Source organism: Eretmochelys imbricata, chromosome 1, assembly GCF_965152235.1.
Source record: "Eretmochelys imbricata isolate rEreImb1 chromosome 1, rEreImb1.hap1, whole genome shotgun sequence".
Lineage (NCBI taxonomy): Eukaryota > Metazoa > Chordata > Testudines > Cheloniidae > Eretmochelys > Eretmochelys imbricata.
The window spans coordinates 266674308-266694543 of NC_135572.1; the positions used below are offsets into that span (position 1 = coordinate 266674308).

The 20236-nt window shown below is 48.7% G+C and overlaps 1 protein-coding gene across 2 annotated transcripts; it reads left to right on the plus strand.

Annotated features, from left to right (window-relative positions):
- Nucleotides 1-1108: 1108 nt before the first annotated feature.
- TAB1 (TGF-beta activated kinase 1 (MAP3K7) binding protein 1) lies at nucleotides 1109-14464 on the plus strand. Of its 2 annotated transcripts, none has more exons than XM_077830115.1 (11): nucleotides 1109-1221; nucleotides 2610-2746; nucleotides 2952-3105; nucleotides 5433-5519; nucleotides 6104-6242; nucleotides 6766-6879; nucleotides 11521-11632; nucleotides 11757-11901; nucleotides 12278-12500; nucleotides 12846-13002; nucleotides 13800-14464. In XM_077830115.1, exons 1-11 carry the CDS (start codon nucleotides 1189-1191, stop codon nucleotides 14005-14007), a joined length of 1509 nt encoding a protein of 502 aa, XP_077686241.1. In that variant the 5' UTR covers nucleotides 1109-1188; the 3' UTR covers nucleotides 14008-14464. The 2 variants fall into 2 exon arrangements, with proteins under 2 accessions (XP_077686241.1, XP_077686249.1); XM_077830123.1 differs by having other exon boundaries at nucleotides 13804-13968.
- The last annotated feature ends 5772 nt before the right edge of the window (nucleotides 14465-20236 follow it).

Here is a 20236-nt window from a genome sequence, read left to right on the forward strand (position 1 = left end):
GGGACTCTGGCGGCTCTGGTCAGCACCACCAACTGGGCCGATAAAAGTCCAGTCAGCAGTGCTGCAGAGCTAAGCAGGCTAGTTCCTGCCTCTTCTGGCTCCCCGCTGCGCCCTGGAAGTGGCCAGCAGGTCTGGCTCCTAGGTGTGTGTGTGTGGGGGGGGAACGGGGCTCCACATGCTGCCCCCACCCCAAGCACCGACTCTGCACTCCCATTGTCCGGAAACGGGGAGCCACGGCCAGTGGGAGCTGCGGGGCAGTGTCTGTGGGTGAGAGTAGCGCTCAGAACCATCTGCCCCCCTCCCGCCTAGGAGCCGGACCTGCTGGCCGCTTCTCAGGCGCAGCGCGGAGTCAGAACAGGCAGGAAGCCTGTCTTAGCCCCCCGCTGCACTTCTGATTGGGAGCTGCCAGAGGTAAGCCCGCACCCCAACCCCAAGCCCCAACCCCCTGCTGCAGCCCTGAGCCCCCGCAAACCCAGAGCCCCCTCCTGCACCCTAAACCCCTCATCCCTTGGCCCCAGCCCAGAGCCTGCACCCCAAGCCCATAACCCCTCCTGCAACCCAACACCCTGCCTCAACATACAACCCCCTCCCGCATTCCAAATCCCTCAGCTCCACTCCCTCAGCCTGGAGCCCCCTCTTGCACCCCAAACCCCTCATCCTCAGCCCCACCCCAGAGCCCGCACCCCCAGCTGGAGTCCCCCCCATACCCCAACTCCCTGCCCCCCCCCAGGCCCCCCCCCCTCCTCCCATACCCTGAACCCCTCATTTCTAGCCCTTCGTCCTCACCCCCTCCCGCAGCCCAACTCCTTGCTGGGCGGGGGGGGGGGGGCGCTCAGGGAAGGGGCGGGGCTAGAGGGTTCAGTTTTGTGCCACGAGAAAGTGGGCAACCCTAATCCACATCCTGCTCCGGGGGTGCCGCTCTGCGCACGGTGGGGCAGCCCAGGGGGGTGAGTCCCCCGGGGCCCGCAGGCTCAGGGAAACCCCTCCCCAGGCTGCGGGCGGGCGGGCCACCAGCACCAGGCAGCCGCCCCCGCCCCAGCTCGGCCCCTGCGGCGCTCCCGCTGCCCGCCAGGCGGCGCTGCGCGCTCCCCAAACCCGCCGGCCCGGCCTGGCCCGGCCAGGACGCCGCTCTCGGCGCCTCCGCCCTCTGCGGGGCTGGGACCGGCGTGTCTCTGCGGCTGCTGCAAGATGGCGGCGCAAAGGAGGAGCCTGCTGCAGAGTGTGAGTGAGAGCTCCCCCCCGCAATGGCCCGGCGCTGTGTGGGGAGGAGGTGACTCCCCTGCTGGGGGCACACGCGGGGCTGTGGGGTAGGAGTGTCTATGGGGGGCACAGGCGGGGGGGTGGGGTGTCTATGGGGGGCACAGGCAGGGGGTGTCTATGGGGGGCACAGGCGGGGGAGTGGGGTGTCTATGGGGGGCATAGGTGGGGGGGTGGGGTGTGTATTGGAGCACAGGCAAGGGGGTGTGTATGGGGGCATAGGCGGGGAGTGGGGTGTCTATGGGGGCACAGACAAGGGGGTGTGTATGGGGAGCACAAGCAGGGGGTGGAGTGTCTATGGGGGCACAGGCAAGGGGGTGTGTATGGGAGGCATAGGTGGGGGGGTGGGGGGTGTATGGGGGCACAGGCAAGGGGGTGTGTATGGGGGCATAGGTAGGGAGTGGGGTGTCTATGGGGGGTACAGGCAGAGGGGTGGGGTGTCTATGGGGGGCACAGGCAAGGGGGTGGGGCTACCCTGTCTCCCCGCCTGGGGGTGGGGGTGTGGAGAGAACACAGGGGAGGAGGGGGGTGGCTGTTGGGTGTCTGAGGGGCACAGGGAGGGGGTGAGTGAGGGGGATTATACTCCCCGCTGGATGACTGTGAGGGTTCTAGGGAGGGGTGTGAGACCCCTGCCAGCATATGAGTGTGTGTGTGTGTGGGGGGGTTACCTGCATGCTCAGGGATGTGTGGTGTGTGCTCACCTAGAAGCAGTGTCTTTCTGTTCAGGGAAGCAGATGTCTATAGGAGGCATGTATATGGGAAAGCTGATTTGGGTGGGGAGGTGTGCGCTGTGTTTTGAAGGGATGGTTTTGGGAAGTGACTGTGCAGCTTTCTGGAGGAAATGTTTTTTGGGGGAAAAGTTGTCTGTGTGCAGGGTGGAGTAATTATGCCCCCAAGAGTTCCTCACTGTTTACCTTCACAACAGTAGATTGTTTCATGTTCCTTTGCTGGCTGCGGTTGGATGTGTGCAGCACAAAACCTGATCAGTCTGTTCCCCAAGTTCACCTGTACTCCTGCCCTAGAAGCATGAAAGATTACACCAGGCTTCATCTGGGGCAGTTAATGCTCTGCTCTTTTGAGTGCGAGATTCTGATGTGCATTCCAGTCCTGTTTCCTTGTTAGCGAGGGCTGGAGGTGCAGCTAGTGCTGCAGGCTTCTCAACTTCAGAGTGGGAGAGTGGTGTTAAGTAATTTCGCTGGGGCAGCAAGGAATAAGAGGTCACTGGCTGGGTAGCTGCGTTCAGGACTGTGATGAAGTAGGAGGATGGTGCTCCATCCTGTGCAGAACCCAGTGTCCCTAGTTCTGAACCAGTTGGGATTCTACATGGGATCTTTCCTGTTTTTGTTCCCCAGGAGCAGCAGCCAAGCTGGACAGATGACTTGCCCCTCTGCCAGCTGTCTGGGGTGGGCTCAGCTCCAAATCGTTCCTACAGTGCAGATGGTAAGGGGACAGAAGGCCACCCATGGGAGGATAACTGGCTGAAATTCAGGTAAGGGGGCTGCAGGTGGAGATAGAAGCTCACAGATGGAGAGGCAGGACAGAAGTGGTGTGTGGCTTTTTACAGTAGGGGTCAGAAATGGGGCAGAATTAGAGTGTACAAGGCTTGTTAGGAGAGGCTCACAGTGGTGCTATCCGTCCCTGTCGTTGTACCTCACACCCGCGCTTAACCCCTCCACCCTGACCCTCTCTGGCAGGAGTGAGAACAACTACTATCTCTATGGGGTCTTCAATGGCTACGATGGCAACCGGGTCACCAACTTCGTGGGCCAGAGGCTCTCCGCGGAGCTGTTGCTGGGCCAGCTAAATGCAGATCACAGTGATGCTGATGTGCGCCGGGTCCTGCTGCAGGTAATGGAATTCTGCTGTGAAGACCCCATGCCTCCCCCTGTATCAACACCCCACTCTCCTTTTTGCCTTAGGATAAGCAATGTCCTGGCTCTTAAAGGGTGGGGAGAAGATTGTGGACATCTGGCACGAGCTGGGAGTGCACTTGGCTTGAGAATGTGGAACAACACTATTCATTTCACTTTCGCCTAGCCTTCCTCTGTCACCCGATTTCCGTTAGTGCAGTGTTGACAACTCTGCAGGAAGTTGCATTCAGTCTTTCTTGGACATAGGAACAGGTCAGCTTAAGAAGGGGATTATAAGGAGAAACAAAGTGACTGTAGAGATGGAAGGGACATCAAACGTTCATCAAATCCAACCCCTTGCTCTGAGGCAGGACCAAATAAATCTAGACCATCCCTGACAGTTGTTTGTCCATCCTGTTTCTTAAAAACCTCCAACAGTGGGAATTCCACAACTTCTTTTGGAAGTCGATTCCAGAATTTAACTACCCTTTTAGTTAGAAAGTTTTTCCTAATATCTAATCTAAATCTCCATAGATGCTGATTAAACCCCATTAACTTCTTGTCCTACCTTCTGCTGACATGGAGAACAATTGATCACGATCCTTTTTGTAACAGCCCTTATTATATTTGAAGACTGTCATCAGGTCCCTGCCTCAGTCATCTTTTCTTAAGACTAAATGAGCCCAGTTTTTTTTAAATCATTCCTCATAGGTCAAGTTTTCTAAACCTTGTACCATTTTTGTTGCTCTCTGGACTCTCTCCAATTCATCCTCATCTTTCTTAAAATGTGGTGCCCAGAATTGGACCCAGTACTCCAGCTGAGGCCTCAGGAATGCCCAGTAGAGCAGGACAGTTACCTCTCACGTCTTACATACAATACTCCTGTTAATACACTCCAGAATGCTATTAGCCTTTTTTGCAACTGCATCACGTTGTTGGCTCATATTCAGTTGGTGATCCAGTATAACCCCAGGACCTTTTCAGCTGTGCTACCCCCTAGCCAGTTATTTCCCATTTTGTAGTTATGCATTTGATTTTTCTGTCCTAAGTGAAGTACTTTGCTCTTGTCTTTATTTAATTTCATCTTGTTGATTTCAGACCAGTTCTATAATTTGTCAACGTCTTTTTGAATTCTAATCTTGTCCTCCAGTGTGCTTTCAATCCCTCCCAGCTCGGTGTTGTCCACAAATTTTACAAGCATACTCTCCACTCCATTATCCAAGTCATTAATGAAAATATTGACTAGTACCAGACCCAGGACTGACTCCTGAGGGACCCCACTAGATGCATTATCCCAGTTTGATAGCAAACAATTGATAAATACTCTTTGAGTACAGTTTTTCAACCAGTTGGGTACCCACCTTATAGTGATTTCGTCTATAGACTGCATTTTTCTTAGTTTTCTTATGAGAATGCCATGTGGAGCTGTGTCAAAAACCTTACTAAAAACAAGATATATCACTCACGTCTACTGCTTCCACTATGCCAGTAATTCTGTCAAAGACGGAAATTCAGTTGGACTGGGATGATTTGTTCTTGACAAATCTATGCTCGCTATTCTTTATAACCCTATTATCCTCGAGGTGCTTACAAATTGATTATTTAATAATTTGTTCCAGTATCGCTCCAGATATTGAAGTTAGGATGACTGGTCTATAATTCCCTGGGTCCTCTTCATTCCCCTTTTTAAAGATAGGTACTATGTTTGCTGTTCTCCAGTCCTCTGGGACTTCATCCCTCCTCTGTGAGTTCTTGAAAATAATTGCTAATGCTTCTGAGATTGCGTAGCTAGTTCCTTAAGTACCCTAGGATGAATTTAATCAGGCCCTGCCAACTTGAATACATTTAATTTATCTAAACATTCGTTAACCTTTTCTTTCCATATTTTGGCTTGTGTTCCTTCCCTCTGCTTGTTAATATTAATTGTGTTGGGTATCTGGTCACCATTGACCTTTTTTGTTTATGATAGTGAGTGAAGGGAAAACATTTAGGATATGGGGAGATGGGATTGTGAAACCGTTTCCTAAAGCAGCAGTAGATCTCTCTGGTCTCCCTGTGAGTTTAATTTTTCATTTCCTGCCCTTAACTGTTGCGTAATATTCCTACGTGCTGTTACCCAGTTTCACCACTCCACTTCAAAGTGGTTGCACGTCACTGGTGGGTATAGTGATCCCTGTGTATATACAAGTCTATACATCAGTTTGTAAAGTTGTTGAGTAGTGTAAGTTTTTGTTAGGATGGAAGGTAAGCAGACATCAGATTGCTGTGTTTGCAAAACAGCTGCTGTTAACTTGTCTCCTGTTAATATTTCCTGTCCCCTCGTAGGCTTTTGATGTGGCAGAAAGAAGTTTTCTGGAGTCCATTGATGATGCTTTGGCAGAGAAGGCCAGCCTTCAGTCCCAACTGCCAGAGGTAATCTGATTTTAGTGAAGGGATGCATTCCTGCCCCCTCCAAATTGCTAGATGGGATTTGAAGCCTCTTGCCTCTAGGTCACTGGCCTCGGTCTGGCCCACGGGAGGATGTAACTGAAAATTGTTACCCTCTGGTGATCGTTTGTTGGCTTGTGTGAAATGATTTAGGGATCTCAATCCAATTCCCGGCATTCCCACATCACATTAACCCACCATTACCATTGGCACTACTTGGACCCCTTACTGTTAGTCTCAGCAGAGAGGCCAAGAACTGAATGGGTCATGGAGACTAAACTCCGCACTCACCATTATAGGCGCGTTCCTTCTAAGACAAGGCTGAGGCATACAGGCAGGGAAGTGGGCATGGCCTCTGTGTTTATGAAGTGTCTGTTCTGCCAGTAAACAGGACTTCTGTCTGCAAGGTCTGTCAAATCTGGCACTATTATTTTTCAGTGCTAAACAATGTGCTCACCTCTGCACAAGATTAAAGATGGTCCCTGCCCTGAAGAGCTTACAGTGTCTGGTTGTGATTTCGATGCCATGGGTTGTGTAGGGTTAAGCTCCCCTCTTATCCTGTGTTCTAGGGAGTACCCCACCACCAGCTGCCTTCTCAGTACCAGAAGATTCTGGAGAGATTGAAGGCCTTGGAGCGGGAGATCTCTGGAGGAGCTATGGCTATTGTGGCTGTCATACTCAACAACAAGCTCTACATCGCCAATGTAGGTGTGTTCCTCTTCTTCACCCGCTTGATCTTGATATTTCTGAGGGTGGCTGCAGCTCTGGCATAGTGAGGAGAACCTGAGTTTGGGAAACAATTGGATTGCTTCTTACATTGTGAGAAATGCACTTGAGTTAATTGGGGATGGCAGTGAAATCAAAACGGTCCAGAAGCTGGTTGCTAGGTCTGCGCCTCTCCAAAGGTTGGCTGTTCTAAAGTTTGTGACCAAAGACACGTGGGAAAGGGGCTGAGTACAGTAGTGTGGTTCCCTAGGGAAGAAAGGAACTGTCTGTGTTTGCAGGCACTGGTTGAAGACTGGATTAGGGGTTGGTCCAGATTGTTTTGTATGCTATTGAGGGGCTATTTGTAGGAGATTGCAGTGAAGGTTTGTGTGCTCTTCATTCCCTTCCCTCTTTTCCTTCCTTGTTCCCCTTTTCTCCTACCATCTCTTTGGATTTTCTCCCTCTCTTCCACCTCTTCACCCCCTCTTTATAGTCACCAGGTCCTCACATGCTGCTCCCACCACAGGTACAAACCGCGCACTGCTGTGCAAGTCTACGGTGGATGGGTTGCAGGTGACACAGCTGAACGTGGACCACACCACGGAGAATGAGGATGAGCTCTTCCGCTTCTCCCAGCTGGGTAAGTGATCATAGAATATCAGGGTTGGAAGGGACCTCAGGAGGTCATCTAGTCCAACCACCTGCTCAAAGCAGGACCAATCTCCAGCTAAATCATCCCAGCCAGGGCTTTGTGAAGCCTGACCTTAAAAACTTCAAAGGAAGGAGATTCCACCACCTCCCTAGTAACGCATTCCAGTGCTTCACCACCCTCCTAGTGAAAAAGCTTTCCTAATATCCAGCCTAAACCTCCCCCACTGCAACTTGAGACCATTACTCCTCGTTCTGTCATCTGCTACCACTGAGAACAGTCTAGAGCCATCCTCTTTGGAACCCCCTTTCAGGTAGTTGAAAGCAGCTATCAAATTCCCCCCTCATTCTTCTCTTCCGCAGACTAAACAATCCCAGTTCCCTCAGTCTCTCCTCATAAGTCATGTGTTCCAGTCCCCTAATCATTTTTGTTGCCCTCCGCTGGATGCTTTCCAATTTTTTCACATCCTTCTTGTAGTGTGGGGCCCAAAACTGGACACAGTACTCCAGATGTGGCCTCACCAATGTCAAATAGATCACGTCCCTCGATCTGCTGGCAGTGCCCCTACTTATACATCCCAAAATGCCATTGGCCTTCTTGGCAACAAGGACGCACTGTTGACTCATATCCAACTTATCATCCACTGTAACCCCTAGGTCCTTTTCTGCAGAACTGCTGCCTAGCCATTCGGTCCCGGGTCTGTAGCGGTGCATGGGATTCTTCCATCCTAACTGCAGGACTCTGCACTTGTCCTCATCAGATTTCTTTTGACCCAATCCTCTAATTTGTCTAGGTCCCTCTGTATCCTATCCCTACCCTCCAGTGTATCTACCTCTCCTCCCAGTTTAGTGTCATCTTCAAACTTGCTGAGGGTGCAATCCACGCCATCCTCCAGGTCATTAATGAAGATATTGAACAAAACCGGCCCCAGGACCGACCCTTGGGACACTCCACTTGAAACCAGCTGCCAACTAGACATGGAGCCATTGCTCACTACCCGTTGAGCCTGACAATCTATCCAGCTTTCTATCCACCTTATAGTCCATTCATCCAGCCCATACTTCTTTAACTTGCTGGCAAGAATACTGTGGGAGACCGTGTCAAAAGCTTTGCTAAAGTCAAGGAATAACACATCCACTGCTTTCCCCTCATCCACCGAGCCAGTTATCTCATCGTAGAAGGAAATTAGATTAGTCAGGCATGACTTGCCTTTGGTGAATCCATGCTGACTGTTCCTGATCACTTTCCTCTCCTCTAAGTGCTTCAGAATTGATTCCTTGAGGACCTGCTCCATGATTTTTCCAGGGACTGAGGTGAGGCTGACTGGCCTGTAGTTCCCCGGATCCTCCTCCTTCCCTTTTTTAAAGATGGGCACTACATTAGCCTTTTTCCAGTAGTCCGGGACCTCCCCCGTTCGCCATGAGTTTTCAAAGATAATGGCCAATGGCTCTGCAATCACATCTGCCAACTCCTTTAGCGCTCTCAGATGCAGCGCATCCAGCCTCATGGACTTGTGCTCGTCCAGCTTTTCTAAATAGTCCCAAACCACTTTTCTCCACAGAGGGCTGGTCAACTCCTCCCCATGCTGTGCGGCCCAGTGCAGTAGTCTGGGAGCTGACCTTGTTCGTGAAGACAGAGGCAAATAAAGCATTGAGTACATTAGCTTTTTCCACATCCTCTGTCACTAGGTTGCCTCCCTCATTCAGTAAGGGGCCCACACTTTCCTTGACTTTCTTCTTGTTGCTAATATACCTGAAGAAACCCTTCTTGTTACTCTTAACATCTCTTGCTAGCTGCAACTCCAAGTGTTATTTGGCCTTCCTGATTTCACTCCTGCATACCTGAGCAATATTTTTATACTCCTCCCTGGTCATTTGTCCAATCTTCCACTTCTTATAAGCTTCTTTTTTGTGTTTAAGATCAGCAAGGATTTCACTGTTAAGCCAAGCTGGTAGCCTGTCATATTTACTATTCTTTCTACACATCGGGATGGTTTGTTCCTGTAACCTCAATAAGGATTCTTTAAAATACAGCCATCTCTCCTGGGCTCCTTTCCCCCTCATGTTATTCTCCCAGGGGATCCTGCCCATCAGTTCCCTGAGGGAGTCAAAGTCTGCTTTTCTGAAGTCCAGGGTCCGTATTCTGCTGCTCTCCTTTCTTCCTTGTGTCAGGATCCTGAACTTGACCATCTCATGGTCACTGCCTCCCAGGTTCCCATCCACTTTTGCTTCCCGGTTCGTGAGCAGCAGGTCAAGAAGAGCTCTGCCCCTAGTTGGTTCCTCTAGCACTTGTACCAGGAAATTGTCCCCTACACTTTCCAAAAATGTCCTGGATTGTCTGTGCACTGCTGTATTGCTCTCCCAGCAGATATCAGGGTGATTGAAGTCTCCCATGAGAACCAGGGTCTGCGATCTAGTAACTTCCGTTAGTTGCCGGAAGAAAGCCTCGTCCACCTCATCCACCGGTCCAGTGGTCTATAGCAGACTCCCACCACGACATCACCCTTGTTGCTCACACTTCTAAACTTAATCCAGAGACTCTCAGGTTTTTCTGCAGTTAAATACCAGAGCTCTGAACAGTCATACTGCTCTCTTACATACAATGCAACTCCCCCACCTTTTCTGCCCTGCCTGAACAGATTAGGACTGTGATGAGTCCCAGGAAGAGGGGAGCTGTGTTCAGTGGATCCAGAGATAGGCAGCCCTCTGCATGCTGATGCAGGTGATGAAAGAGCAGTCAGGGCTAGGGTCCAGTTCCATCCATACTGGTGTCTGCCTCACAAAACCCCCCTCTCCTCTGGCAGTATTTTGGACTTCTGCTGGCAGTCAAGCAGAGAGGCCAAGGAATGAATGAGCCATGGTGACTGAACTCCCTTCTCACCCAGACTAGGTCCCTCCAGGGCTAGGTTGACATACATTAATGAGGAATAATATGGAATTGGAGCTCGCACTGCTACTACCCCCTGTGCTGTATCTGTTGTGGGGATAGAGAGGATTTTGTCTCAAGGGCTGTCAGTCCAGCACCTTACATCTTGTTCCCCAGAAGCTCCTGGGAAGTAGCTATGAGCTGGAGGGGCATTCTGGGTTGTGATATATGCAACCGAGCACCCACAAAAACCAGTGGTAGTCTGAGGCTTATGGACTAAACAGTCAAATAAGGCTCCTTTTCCCCAGGACCCCATGCTGCGCACTCTGCTGCCTGCACACCCAATCCGTTAGCCAGCCAGTGTATCCTACTTGATTCTGTCTGCAGTTACATCCACCTCTAGTGTCAGTGAACTGTATCAGAAGTTTAACATTGTTCCTGATGCTCTCCCTTACTTGGTTAAGCTGCATTTTAGTTGTGCCTTCTGGTTTTACTGGCAATTGATATCTAACTCCAAGCGGCCTTTATGCAACACTGGAGACTGACAGGCATATGTAAAGGCTGGATCATACACACTGACTGGTTGGCAAACCAGGAGCCTCTTTGTATTGGTCTGTCAATCTCAAGAATCATCCATGCCAGGAGCCAGCAAGTCAGCCACACTAAATGACTGAGTCAGTCTCAGCCTGCAGGAGATTTCAGGGCTGTGCCTTCCTATTGGGAGTAGATGTTGGACCATCCACGTTGTGAATGTGATTGGAATCAGATGGGAGTCTGACCTGGACTCCTGTGTTCACCATGGGGTGGCGACAGTCACCTTTTAGAACTAATTTTTTCCAAAATTCTTTTGTGCCTATTGTCCAGTCATAATTAGGAACATGGGACTTGCCAGTGCAGATCAGACTCTAGAGGCCTGCCTAATCCAGCATTCTGTCTCTAATAGTAGTCACGACCCGATGATTCAATGGAAGGTGCTAGAACCCCCAGAATGGACAACTAACCTGTCCAGATGAGAAGTTCCTTTCTCACTGCAGCTAGTTAGTGATTGGTTTATGCCCTGAAGCAAAAGTGTTTGTATTCCTATTCCTTCTAACTTTTTTGCCATATAAGTGCCTGCTTGCGGCTCAGATTGGTGGGTTTTTTACCCTTTTCTCCGGAGCAGCTAATGTTAATGTAGGCACCTAATCTGTGAGAGGCATTGAATTTGCTTGTTCAACTCATCCACTCAACCCCTGGATTACAAAGATGGTGTAGTGGGGTTGAAGGCTGGGGGCTGGGATGGCAGTCGCAGATGGAGAGGGAGCTGGACAGAGTCCCTTGCATCTTATTTCACATAAGACACCCTTCTCTCCCCTTTTGCAGGGTCTACAGGCAACCTTGCTGTAAAGTTTGACTGTGCTTCTGGAATTCCTGTACACCCAGCACTGCAGCTAGCGGTGGCTTTGGAACTGGTCGTGGGCTTTTTGTCCCAGGACCAAGTGTCCAATTCAGTGTGTATGTGTGTGTGCTCTCTTGCTCTTCTCTAAAGTTCCTGGAGCAACTGATGGGGAAAAGCCGTCTCCTTTAAAAACTGGGACAGGATGAGCTGCTCTTCCTCCCTTCCCTGTTGAGTTCCTGAAGGTTTCTTGATGTCTCTTCATGTCCCTTAGTTTACCCTTTGTGGTGTCTTTAACTATGGGTGTTTCCTTTCTCCTTCCTCAGGATACAAGTGCAGGAAATTCAGGAGGTATATCAAAGAATCAATGAACTTTTTTCTTTATCTGTCAGGTTTGGATGCAGGGAAAATAAAGCAAGTTGGAACTATCTGTGGGCAAGAGAGCACCCGGCGCATTGGAGATTACAAGGTCAAATATGGCTACACTGATATTGAACTGCTCAGGTTAGAAAAAGTTCAACTTTGTGGTCTTGCTCTCTCCCCAGTCCTGCTTTCTTCTGAAGGCAGGTTCCCCCTTCCACCTGCCTGCGTCACTCTATTAAATACTAAATCAGCTTTCTCCGTTCAGTGCTGCTAAATCTAAGCCCATCATAGCTGAGCCTGAAATCCATGGAGGGCAGCCATTGGATGGGGTGACTGGCTTCCTGGTACTCATGTCAGAAGGGCTCTACAAAGCTCTGGAGGCGGCTCACGGGCCCGGGCAGGCCAATCAGGTGAGAACTTCCTGGCTGGAGGCATTCCCAAAGGTGTTAAATCATCCCATCCGTGCCAGCTCCACTCATGCAAGCTGCCTTGCACAGATGTCCTGTTAGCACCACCATGGTTGGATGCATCATCCCAGTCTGCAGTGGGGTGAGTGAGCTGTTCTGGCAGAGTGGTTTTTCCAGGCTGTTTTCCCTGTCTTGAAATGGAGCAGTCCACTGGGGCAGTGGGATGGTTCCAGACCACAAAGGTCAGTTCAGGGTGGGACATTCAGGCCTCTCCAACTATCTGACTGGGCAGTTACCATAAGAACCTTTCACGCTGGATGGCTGGGTCAGGGTTCCCCCACAATACTCTCCTAAAGTCCTTTTCTCTCTCCACGGTCAGGAGATCGCAGCCATGATCGCCACCGAGTTTGCTAAGCAAACATCGTTAGATGCCGTGGCTCAGGCTGTGGTGGACCGGGTTAAGCGGATCCATTGTGACACCTTTGCCAGTGGTGGGGAACGATCCAAGTTCTGCCCCTGGCATGAGGATATGACGCTGCTGGTGAGGAACTTTGGGTACCCGCTGGGCGAGATGAGCCAGCCCATGCTGACCCCGACACAAGGTATGGGAGGGAGAGAACAGGAAAAAGAGGGTGGGTGGAGTGGAGATTAGTACCCCTCTGTCCTGCCAACACTGACCTGATGCCAGGGGAAGAAGCCTTTGATGGAGATTTTGTTCCCCCACATCCTTAAGGGAATTATCACTTCAATACCAGGTGTCCAAGGTGTCCTTACACGGTGTGATTCAGAGGCTGGAGGGCACTGGAGAGAGCAACTGGGGACATACGGGATCTCAGTAGGCCAGGACGCCCCTCTGGCAGTTGTGGGGAACTACAGACACTGGGGTTTCCATGCACTCTCCCACATCTCATGACAGCTGTTATGTTCCTTTTCCCCCCACTTTTCAGGAGGCCGCATCTATCCTGTCTCTGTGCCATACTCCAGTGCCCAGAGCACAAGCAAGACCAGCGTAACGCTGTCCCTTGTCATGCCTTCCCAAGGCCAGATGGTCAATGGTGCCCACAGCAGCTCCACCCTGGATGAAGCCACACCCACGCTCACTAAGTAAATGACGTGTGCTATTTCAGTACCAATTGTCCCTCCCTGCTTCTCACTCAGTGTGGTTTGGGTGGTGGAATAAATGGAATCCTTGGTGGACTGGGTGGTCTAGTAGTCAGTGCCTGGGCAGTGGTAGGGGAGTCTGGGCTCACCCACTCCATTGGACTCAGACCAAGGGCCTCAGGTCAGCCGGCTGGCCCATGGAGAGGCTGTGGCTGTGCAGGTCGCCTGGCTGGCTGGTGGATTGCACGCAGGAGAAAAGAAAAGAAAGGTTGAATTTACATCATATTTTTGGGGAGGGACGTTTCTCCACCATGCAAGATCATGGTTGGCTTTGATTTCAGCGCCACCTTTGCCATAGAGAGGGGCGTACACCTCCTGCTGTGCCAGTAACTTTTTGGTTCCCACCTTCCAGTTGCTCCAGGAACAGTGGAGCTGCCGTATCCACGTTGCAGTTCACATGGTGAAAAGTGCTTCTTGCTGACAGACTCTGCTGTAGGGGCAAGGAAGGAAGTCTGATTTTCACCCTCAGTTTTTTCTTACTCTGTCCTCCACCCCTCAATTGCTCCGTGTGTCAGGCCTGTCGTGATGAGGCAGCTCTCTTATCACCTGTGAATATCAGAGTGGATCTGAACATGTCTCCATAATGTTCCTGGAGGAGTGAGGGACCGCAGCTACATGTTTCTGTTAGCCACGGGGAGGGATAATTTGATACGGTTAAGAGGCATTGGCATTTGAGATGCACTAGGCATGGACTGATTAAAATGTACATGTCTGTGTTCTCTCCCGCCACTTTTCTGCAGTCAGAGCCCAACAGTGACTCTCCAGTCCACAAACACCCATACCCAGAGCAGCAGCTCGAGCTCAGATGGGGGCCTCTTCCGCTCCCGCCCCTCCCACTCACTCCAGCCAGATGAGGATGGACGTGTTGAGCCCTATGTGGACTTTGCAGAGTTCTACCGGCTTTGGAACATGGACCACGGTGAACAGGGAATATTGACAGTGTCCTGATGTAGGGAGGAGAGGTGTGCCTTGCAACCACCAGGAACTCGCCTAGAGGAGCGAATGAAGACTGAGGTGAGAATGAAATAACTCCAGGTGGTGGCCAGGTTCTGTCATGAATTGTAACCTGGATCCAGGCTGTGATGAACCCCGGGCTTGGGTGCTGATGCAGCTCTCTTATCAACATGTATGTGGCTTTTGCATTTCACCTTCTTCTCTGGGAAACCCCATGAATATGGGAAGGGGTCACAAACTTATCCCTCACCACCAGTATTATGGACAGCATCAGCAGGGAGGGCTCTGTTATGGCGAGGGCAAGAGAAGATGTCTGTACAGTGGCTGTACATCGTGTGTGTATATACGCAGTCATATATTGCAGTGCAGAAACACTAGGCTGTGATACCAGTGTTTAACTCCATAGAAGATACCTCCGTTTTGCAGAATAAATAATATATAGCTACTGTCACCTGCGTGGCTTGCTGTGTTTTCTTCAGAGGAAATTTTAGTGCTGGTGAAAGGAAGGTGTTGGGCTGACAGCCCTAGAGATTGAAACCTTCAGAACAGGTGAGACAGTCAGTAGCATGCCAGCTTCTCCCTGCATGTGTGTATTGGACCTCTTTGGGAAGGGCCCTTTTTAAGCAAGAGTGCAGGGATTTTAGTCTCCTTGGCTTCTGCAGTTCTTGGACTTTCTTCTTTTAGTGAGGTCAGGGCTTGAATAGTTTTAGGTGTAATGCAGAGACTTGCCCAACAGGAATTATGACCTCTAGAGTAATTACCGTGTTGGAGGTAATTACTGGTCGGTAATTACTGGTCGGAGCTTGTCTAGAACTGATAACGTGAAAGGGAAAGGCTCTTTATCCCACTCATAATCTCCTGCCCCATCCAGTCACACAGCTTGGGACTTCAAGTTAAAATGTAACTTCAGATCCTCAGAGAGAAGGTCTTGTCCAGAGAGTGCTCTCCTAAAGCTCCCTCACTTCCCCACACGCGCTTCTGTCTGCCTCTGGCAGACTACAGGAATCAAAGAACTGTAGTTGCAGAGGGCAAATTGTAGCACAATGAATTAGAAAACGGAATCTTGATGCTGGTCTCTTAGCAAAGGGAGATGTGAGCCTGTCAGCTTCCTAGGAGTATTCTTATCGTCGATATGAGAGAGACTGGCCTAGTGGATAGAGCAACGGACTAGCCCTCAGGAGACCTGAGTTCTGTTCCCAGCATGGTCATGTCACTTCACCGCTCTGTTCCTCTATTTCCCCATCTGTAAAACAGGGCATTGATACCTGCCTGCTTTGTAAAGTGCTGATGCAAAATGCTAGCCTAAAAAGAGGTAGCCTAAAAGTTTGTTGTTTTTATGTAGTACCCAGAGTGTGCGAGGTACTGTGCAGACTTTATCTTAGCAGTTGTGCACTGAAGATCTTACAAATGCAAGTTTAGACAGAACAGACTGCTGCTGATAAACAGCAGGATGGATTGTGGGGTGGGGCAGTCAGAGCTGGCAAGAGGATGTTGTTACTTAGTAATGTGTTACTTAGTAATGTTTTGAAGGATAAGCGGAGTCCAGGACTTGAAATAACATGGGGGTGGAGGAGGAGTAGGGAGTGCTGCAGGACAAGATTAGAGTTTATCAGAAATATGTGGGCCAGACCAAACTAGCATAGAAAGCTGCATTTGATCTGAAAAGTACAAAGAAATGCCCTGAACACATGTGTGGGTGGTTTGCTCCCTATATGTGCCAAATACAGATGCTGTTGGCTCTGCATGACCCAACTTTGATTCATACTTGCTGGGTGGGTCTTGGCTGCTAATTTTTCTTTCCAAATTATCATAGAAAAGTTCAATTCTCTGCCCTTCTTGGACTTCTGGGAAGGTTGGGGTGCTGGGTATATCTGGGCATGCTGGAGTGGTGCCCCTTGTCAAATCCATTCAAACCTGACAAGGAAATGGCATATGTTGGGCTGAGTGAGGAGATCCCTTTTAAGACAGGAGAGCAGTATGAGCCTCTCTGATGTTCTGTCTGTTGTTGGCTTGATGAGACCTGGAGATGGAAGTCCTCTCCTTATTTGCAGAAAAGCAAGCTTTCCCTACAGTGCACTTCTCCCCTGACTTAGAGGAAATCACAGCCCATTGAGTCCTTGGTGTCTGAGAGTTCTCATAGATGTCTGGGATATCTGTCATCCTAGAATCAGAACTGAGATCCTCACTTCGTTCCCCATAGCCTGTGGAACAGCTATCCAGTGAGAATGATCTGTGTCTGCTGACGTGGACTGAATTGGAGTTGGTGAAATATTCCAATCCCATCCTCAATTCCCTGCCCTGTATATTGATATCTGTATAAACAGGCCTTCCTAACCTACTTCCCACCCCCATCTATGCTGTTGGCTAATTAATCTGAGATCAGTTCCAATGGAAAATGTTCCACATGTGACTATTTCAGAGAAAAGTTCAAGAATTACCAACACATTTAACAGGACATGCTAAACAACCTTATCTTTTGACCTAATTACTGATTTAGTGAATACAAGGAATGAAGTGGCTGTAGTGCAGTGTGTGGATTGCGCCAAGGTGTTCATAGAGAATCCCCACCCCAAAAGAAGAAGATGGAGAAAAGCTTACCCTCTTGAAAATTACTACAGCCTGGGTTAGAAATCTTAAGTAATGAAAAGACTCCAAAGGTAGGGGAAGATGTATGAATAGTACCACGTTGGCTACAATAGAAATCAGAAGTTAATATATTCATTAGTGAGTTATAAGAAGATACAGAGTGAGCAGTGATCAAATTCCAAGTGATACCTTCTCTCCTGCTCTTCCCCTCCCCCCCCACCCCAAAAAAACAAACAAAAACAAAAACCCAGCTAAGTAGCAGACATAGGAGGACACAACCAAATTCTACAGCATGATCTGGAGAAAACCACAGACACCTGCATGCAATGTGATGAATTTCAATATCACTGAAAGAGTAAAGTCCCACACAGGAAGAGAGCAAACAAAGAGTGCAGCTACCCAGCAGGAGACTGCTAGCTTCTCTCAAGCAAATTAAATGTTGAATATGCTGTGGAATTCTGGTGTGAAGAAAACTGATACCCTTCTCTGTGAGCAATCTCATGTAAATGAGGTCTGTAATGGTGAATAGCCCTGTAACTGGACTTTGAATAAGAGTTGTAGACCTGGTCTCCAGTATACAATCACAAGGGCAGGAAAAGGGGTTACAAGGATCAGAGAAAGAGAGAGCCCTAAACATGCAATCTAAGGCAAATACTGCTGTAGGGAAGAGGTAAGATAACTGCAGTCTCTGAACCCCATTAGGATGACAATATAAATCAAGAAAGGGGATTGTTCCTGCTCCCCTGTGCAGATAGTAAGACAAGAAATGATCCAAGCTAAAGCAGCGTCCAGAGAGTATTAGGCAGTGTTGAAGGCGACTCTGAGGGTTTTGGATGCGCTTCTTGCTCTTAGCATCAAACTCTCTGTAGCAGCATGCCTCTGCCAAACATACACAGTGAGATCACATCTATATTGCACCCAGCTGCAGGCCAGGCTGGGTCCAAATACCACGGAGAGACATAAAAGGGCTTTTTAACCCCTCAGCCATCTACTGAACATCTGTCACCTCTATTCCTGTAAACTGAAGACTATTCAAGCTTTCCTGAACTTACATAGCAAGAGGGAAAAGATTTGTGATGTTTGCCTGCAGCTATCCGCTGTGGTCATGTGATCTCCTGAACTGAGTTGAGTCAGACTTGGCCTGTATTCTAATAGACTTCCAAGGAAGTGCCTGAGTAGAGCACGAAGTAGTGTCAGTGGCAGGTTTACTCATGTCAGTTCTGAACTAGCACTCCAAACATAACATGAGAGGTCTCTGTTCTGTTGTCTTCTAGCCTGCCATGCCCCTTGGGAAAGGGTACCAGCATGAGTTAGAGGCTCATGTAGCAGCCCGTGACTTGTTTGAGCAAGCCTGGAATCCCAAACAAACATGCAGAAAAGATATGAGCTGTTTTATTTGAGTACTCACATCCAGCCATCTAAGACCAAAATCAATATATAAGCAAACATAGAAACAATGCCTTCACTTTGCGAAATGTAATTTGTCTCATACTTCCCCAGAGTCTTATCTTCAGCTAATCTCCTACTCTGAGAGCCCAGGGTTTTCGCTTGCTCACAGACAGGGTGTCTAAACACATGGGGGAGGTATTTACTGACCTCTCTAGCTAATAGGGCTGAAGAAATACTTCCTGCTCAGACCACTCAAAGCCTCCATTGGTTTGCATGCTTATTCCTCCCTTAGAGGAGTAAGTTTTCAAGCTACTTTGTATAAGGGAGAGAATTTCCCAGATCTGACCCTCAAACTATTCCTTACTGCCAGTCTGTCGTCCCTGCCAGTGTGCTAAGCCTCAAAATGAGAGGTTACGTTAGTGAGCAAGCTACAGATAAAATAAAGGAACATATAAAAGGCAAAGAAGCAGCCAGTGTGTGCTCCAAGTCTTTCAGTTTAGACTAACAAACGTTAATGAAAGGGGCAATACATCTTTTAAAAATCTGTTTTAGAAATACGTACGGTGTATCTGTGACACCTCTGTACTGAGCAGTAGTTAAAGATAATGGGTGTAGGCAGAAAGAATATTCTAATGGTCTCCCCCCACCACTGCTCTATAGCCTGTGACCTGGATAATTATCCATAATATTAATGGGGTTGTATTTGGAATCCTAACATGTACTAGTATTAACCTATCTTAATATGTGTTAGTTGTATAATGTGTCCATTGTAAATATGCCACTATAGAAAGGTTAGGTATTTCAAAATCCTATGGTACTTGTTGCAAAAGTAGGAGTGTTATTCCAAGTATTCTGGCTAACATCCAAAACAAATAATTATATTCTGCCAACGTGGACTCCCCACTGGAGTTTCAAATAAATGTAATGATTATTGTTGCTTCTTGTCTTAAACCATTGTGTATTGTTGCTGTATGTTGCTAACCAGCTGCCACATTCCATCCCAGAGTTGGCTACGTTTCATGGGGGGCTCAAGTTGTCCCCGTGTACATATGAACCATAAGACTCTTCGGGATTCTTTGCAAAAGAAGCACAGTATAGATGGAAGCTATTAATATTTATCCTCTGAAGCTGAGAACATAACTGAAAAGAGAGGGACTGGAACAACTGAATTCAGGCTACTCAACAGTCAGAATTGATGAGAAGAGAGATGTCCTGAAGGAATAAGAGCCAAGAGTGTAAGGAATTTTCTGTGTGAAGGATTTAAAGCACAGTGGAGCATAGGGGGGAAAAGGCTAGGACTCCCTCCGTTGGAAACAAGAGAAGCTATGGCAGGTACAATGCTATGGTGACATAGCACGAACTCCTTAGTCAAGGGTGACTCTCCTTTTCCACTATAATGTCCATTTGGGGACACACACACACACACACACACACACTAGCTAGGCTGTCTACACACACACACAAATATTAGTGTGTGAGATTCTCTACTAAGGGAGTTTTCCACAGCTTGAGGCAAATTAGACAAAGTTTCCAAGAGATGGGAAATTCTACTGGAGGATAGTTCTGACGGAGAGGTATTATTTTGATCATGCACACAAGTGTGCTAGATGCTTTAAGAGGTTCCTAACACTCCTTCCCCCCACCCAATTGCACAAGAACAGCTTGGCCTAGAAATGTCACATTTGTGTTGCTTTGCTGGCTTTCTCCAGGAGGAGACCTTAGCAGGCTACTGATTTAGGGTCAGATTCCAATATGCTTCTGTGGAGTGTGATACTTAATAAGTTGTCCCATTGATTTCATAGAGACTACTCATAAAGTAAGATAGAAGGTGCTAATGTGCATGAGTAAAGGGGGCAGAATCTGTCCCTGAGTAAAGTGGGGCAATAAACACTTCAGGATGCCCACACGTTCTACATACATATGTGGAGTCTGGCAGAACTTCTGTGCTCTGGCATGGGATCATAAGGCCTCGATTGTAGCTGCTTTGCCAGGTGTCCTTTAGGTTAGGATGTTCACACTCCCATACTGCATCCTTCCTAAGGCCCATGTTGGAGCAGCTGTGCCATCTGCACCTTAGCTTCCCCATAGCCACAGATAACAATTTAACACATGGGCCGCTTCACCCTGAATAGTCCCTCAGAATATGTGCTAATTACTTATGCTATAAACTATCTGTTCAATTTTGTATTTAGTTGTGACATTCTGAGTACCTTTCCCAGACCTGAAGAAGCACTCTGTGTACGCGCAA

Excerpts from the sequence above, each read along its gene's own strand:
- TAB1 (XM_077830115.1), top strand. The coding sequence starts at position 1,189 with ATGGCGGCGCAAAGGAGGAGCCTGCTGCAGAGT. Across the intron at positions 6,243-6,765 it reads GCTCTACATCGCCAATGTAG|GTACAAACCGCGCACTGCTG; the intron begins GTGTGTTCCTCT and ends CTCCCACCACAG. Across the intron at positions 12,501-12,845 it reads CATGCTGACCCCGACACAAG|GAGGCCGCATCTATCCTGTC; the intron begins GTATGGGAGGGA and ends CCCACTTTTCAG.